Here is a 3,366-nt window from a genome sequence, read left to right as displayed (position 1 = left end):
GGTAACGGCACGTCCTCCTGCCCCTACCCCTCTGAGCAGCCCTGTCAGTCCTGTCGCTGCCCTTTTGCGAGCCTCTGGGCTGGGCTGAGTGTAAAGAACCCGGTTTGGGCCGAAATCGGCTACAGCTTAAAGTTGTTTCAGTAGGTAAGGGGTTCCCTGGGCTGAGGAGCCTCTCGGTAGTCGTTGTTAACAGCCAGTACCGGTGAGTGACTTCTGAAAAGCTTTCTCAAATGTACTGCTGTCAGAAGTTTAAGGGAAGGCACGATGTATAAATTGTGTCATTATTTTTCCCTTAGTATAGGCAGACCTCTTTTGCTTGCCCTGATGAAAAGGTTAGCCACTTCAAAAGTGTCAGAAATCTGTGGTTTGATGCAGTATGGGCAGATGATAAGGAGGATAGTACAGGAATATTCCTTTTTGGTTTACCCCCAGTCGTTTCACCAGCGTGTAACCTGCTTGTGAAAGTTTTAGTACAGTTTATACCCCTTACCCACTGTATTCGCAAGCTAGAATCTTATAGTATTGTTCTACTCAGTTCTAGAGATTAATTTCCTTAATGAGAAGGATTTGAGTGTCTGGCTGCTCAACAAGGCAAAACTTAAGAGCCTTGTAAATGTTTCTTAAATATTCGTTCTTGGGATTTGTTTTAAAACTTTTTTTTTCCTTTGTTGTGGAAAGTCAGGCCCTTCATACACGCAGCAATCAGATATACTGGCTGTGGTGATTACTTAATCTGACACTCGGATGGAAACATTTTCCGCTGATCAGCAGGCTGCTAGTGAGAAGTTCAGAGACTTTCCTGGATGTGGGCCTTTTTGTGGGGAGAAAAGCACCTGGTGCGGTGCCTGGCAGACTCGTAGGGTAACTTGGGGGTTACTAGGAGCAGGCAAGCTGCAGTTAACTGTGCTAATGATGTGAACAATCTCCTTTGTTTTTAAATTATAGTTCCACAGAGGGTTTCTGACACACTATAGTCAATTTTGCTCCCAGAGAGAGGTCTACAATGAGAAGACTACTCCACTTTGCTTAAAACTTGTTGTACCGCTACCAATGTGGGTTTAAAGTAATTTCCTTTTTGGTTATGTTACTGTTCCCTCACTCTTTTGGCAAGATGGGCTTCATTTTCATGGAACCGTCACTAATGCAACTTTATTTTTGAGCATTTAATTTTATGCTTCTGGGTAGTGCATGTATTCATGATGGTCTCACATTCTCTGGACTCTCCTTCCTGTGTGTCCAGGGTGGATTTTTTCCAATCTTTAACTGCCACAGGCATATAATCCTTTCATATTTTCGAATTTCCATTTTTTATTACCACATTACTAAATTGAAAACTGTTGTCTGGGCTTTGTGCTAGTGATGTTGGATTTCTAATTAAAATGCCCTCAGAAAGGACTGGGTCAGTAAGCAGTTTGGGATCCAAGTCATTTGACTGCCAGAGTTGTAGTGCATAAGTGAAGAGTGTCTGCTATTTTAGTGACTTTGAAAATAAAAGGTTAGACACCATATTTTCAAAAGATACATTTGGAGGTAGATTTGGTCACCTGCATTTCATTTGTTTGCTCTTAGTCCTTAATTTGCACACTATTGGTACTATCAAAGAGCCACGTTAGAAATCCTGCTGTGAATTCTGTTTCTTCTACAACAGTATATGAAAAATGCAAATCTGTGTTGCTGCAGCAGGTTGTTCCGGCCACTGGCTCTTACAACGTGAAGCCGTCTGCTGAAAACCCGCTCTCGGTATGAGGTGTGCAGGTGCTCTAGGTCCTCGTGAAAAACAGCTAAATTTCAGTGCATCGCTGGGGCTTGTAGCTATGGCTGCAGCATTTGCTCACACACAAGATAATTGTTAAGAACTGTAGAAGCTAGAAATGTGCCAAACTGGTAGATAGCATTGCTGTGAAAATGGGATTTTCCTTCTACCATGTACAAAACCAGAGCATTTTTTTAAAGCAGGCTGCTCAGTGGTTTCTGCAGCAGGACTTTTGTGACTGTAGCACCCTCTTACTGCTCTGTGTCTGTCTCCCACCTGCTGGCCTTTGGTTGAGATGCTGAAGGGACACTTGTTTGGTTTCCCAGAATTGGCAGTGTCTTTACTGCCTGATGGAATGAGCCCTAAAGAAGAGAAAGACAAAGTTTTAAGTGTCTCAAAAGGGCACAGATGAGACAAACAAGTTTATGGAACTTCAGTCTTTCCATTGTCTTGCAAATTTTGATCCTCCCGGGCTACCTGAGGGAGGTTCACATTGGGCTTCTGGTACTTTGGGGAAGCAAGGGTCAGGCAGAGGAGCTGTTTCACTCAAGGCCGTGCAGAGAATTAATCCCAGACTGTAAATACAATGTCAGCCTTTCTGGCTCACACACGTGTGCTTAATTGAACAGATTATGTGATTACACAGATACAGTCTGAACTACCTGGATGTTGAGGCGTTTTGCCCAGAAGGTTGTTCCTTGCTGGATGATCTTCCATGGAGATTAGTGGAAGCGCCACTTTCCCAAGTCTGTTGAAGCATTTGGGACAAAATCTGGAGGAAATGGAAAACAATCTTCCTTTGGCCTCCAGGAGGGAAGTGGGATGGATGGATGAAGCAGTTTTCACTCTAATTTCTGTGACCAAGACTGGTGTGTTTGTCATTCCTTGCACGGTTTGTCCAAACTCCTTTTGATTTATTTTCCTCTTTCTATCCCTCAGTTGTTCCTTCCGTTTACACCATTTACATGGGAAAAGATAAGTACGAAAGTAAGTACATTAATGTAATGATGCCTAACAGCTTAGGTCTAGATTTGTGGGGATTTTGAAAGGATGTCTTTGTATGTGTTAATTTGATATATTGTTTGGAAACTTGTTCACTCTTTCAAGTTATTTTGACTTATCCCTCTGAAATCCACTGTTACTTTTTGTTAGGATAAATAAATTTTGGAAACCTTTTAGGCAGAGTAAGTGCCTTCAAATACAAGTGAAAACTAAATTAACTGGGAAAAAAATTGTCTAGAAAAAAATACAGATTTTCAGGTTGTGTCTGATCATTTTTTGCAAACCAACCTTCTGTTCCCCTGCTCAGTCTGTATTTTCCCCCTCTCCACTGAGCATTCGTACTCCGTAGGTTTCCTGTGCCCATCCTTTCCCCCAAGGTGAAGGTTACGGTTCTGCTGCGCCTCCTGTTTCCACGTCAGTAGTTGATGTGAAACCGGGGGTCGTGCTCCAAGGGAAAAGTGTTAGCATGGTTATGTTAAAGACTTTCCCTGAAAGTCTCCCCCCATTAGACTGATCCTTGAAGAAACATATTTTCACATAAAAATTTGAAAATGACGCGATGGAGGTGTTCCTGGCATACCTGTTTCTGCCATGCCCACGAGCAGGCAGGT

At 42.7% G+C, this 3,366-nt stretch overlaps 1 protein-coding gene across 1 annotated transcript in view; it reads left to right on the top strand.

The window, feature by feature from the left end:
* Window positions 1–3,366, top strand: part of CCDC25 (coiled-coil domain containing 25) — an 11,398-nt gene that overhangs the window by 147 nt on the left and 7,885 nt on the right. The window contains exon 2 of the mRNA XM_009710637.1: window positions 2,693–2,740. Within this exon, the coding sequence (XP_009708939.1) occupies window positions 2,693–2,740 (48 nt within the window). The remainder of the gene's footprint in view (window positions 1–2,692; window positions 2,741–3,366) is intronic.

The sequence above is a fragment of the Cariama cristata genome, unplaced genomic scaffold (assembly GCF_000690535.1).
Source record: "Cariama cristata isolate BGI_N322 unplaced genomic scaffold, ASM69053v1 scaffold5282, whole genome shotgun sequence".
In the NCBI taxonomy this organism is placed as follows: Eukaryota; Metazoa; Chordata; class Aves; order Cariamiformes; family Cariamidae; genus Cariama; species Cariama cristata.
Note: the sequence above shows the minus strand (reverse complement) of the source record. Positions and strands in the feature narration are given on the sequence as shown.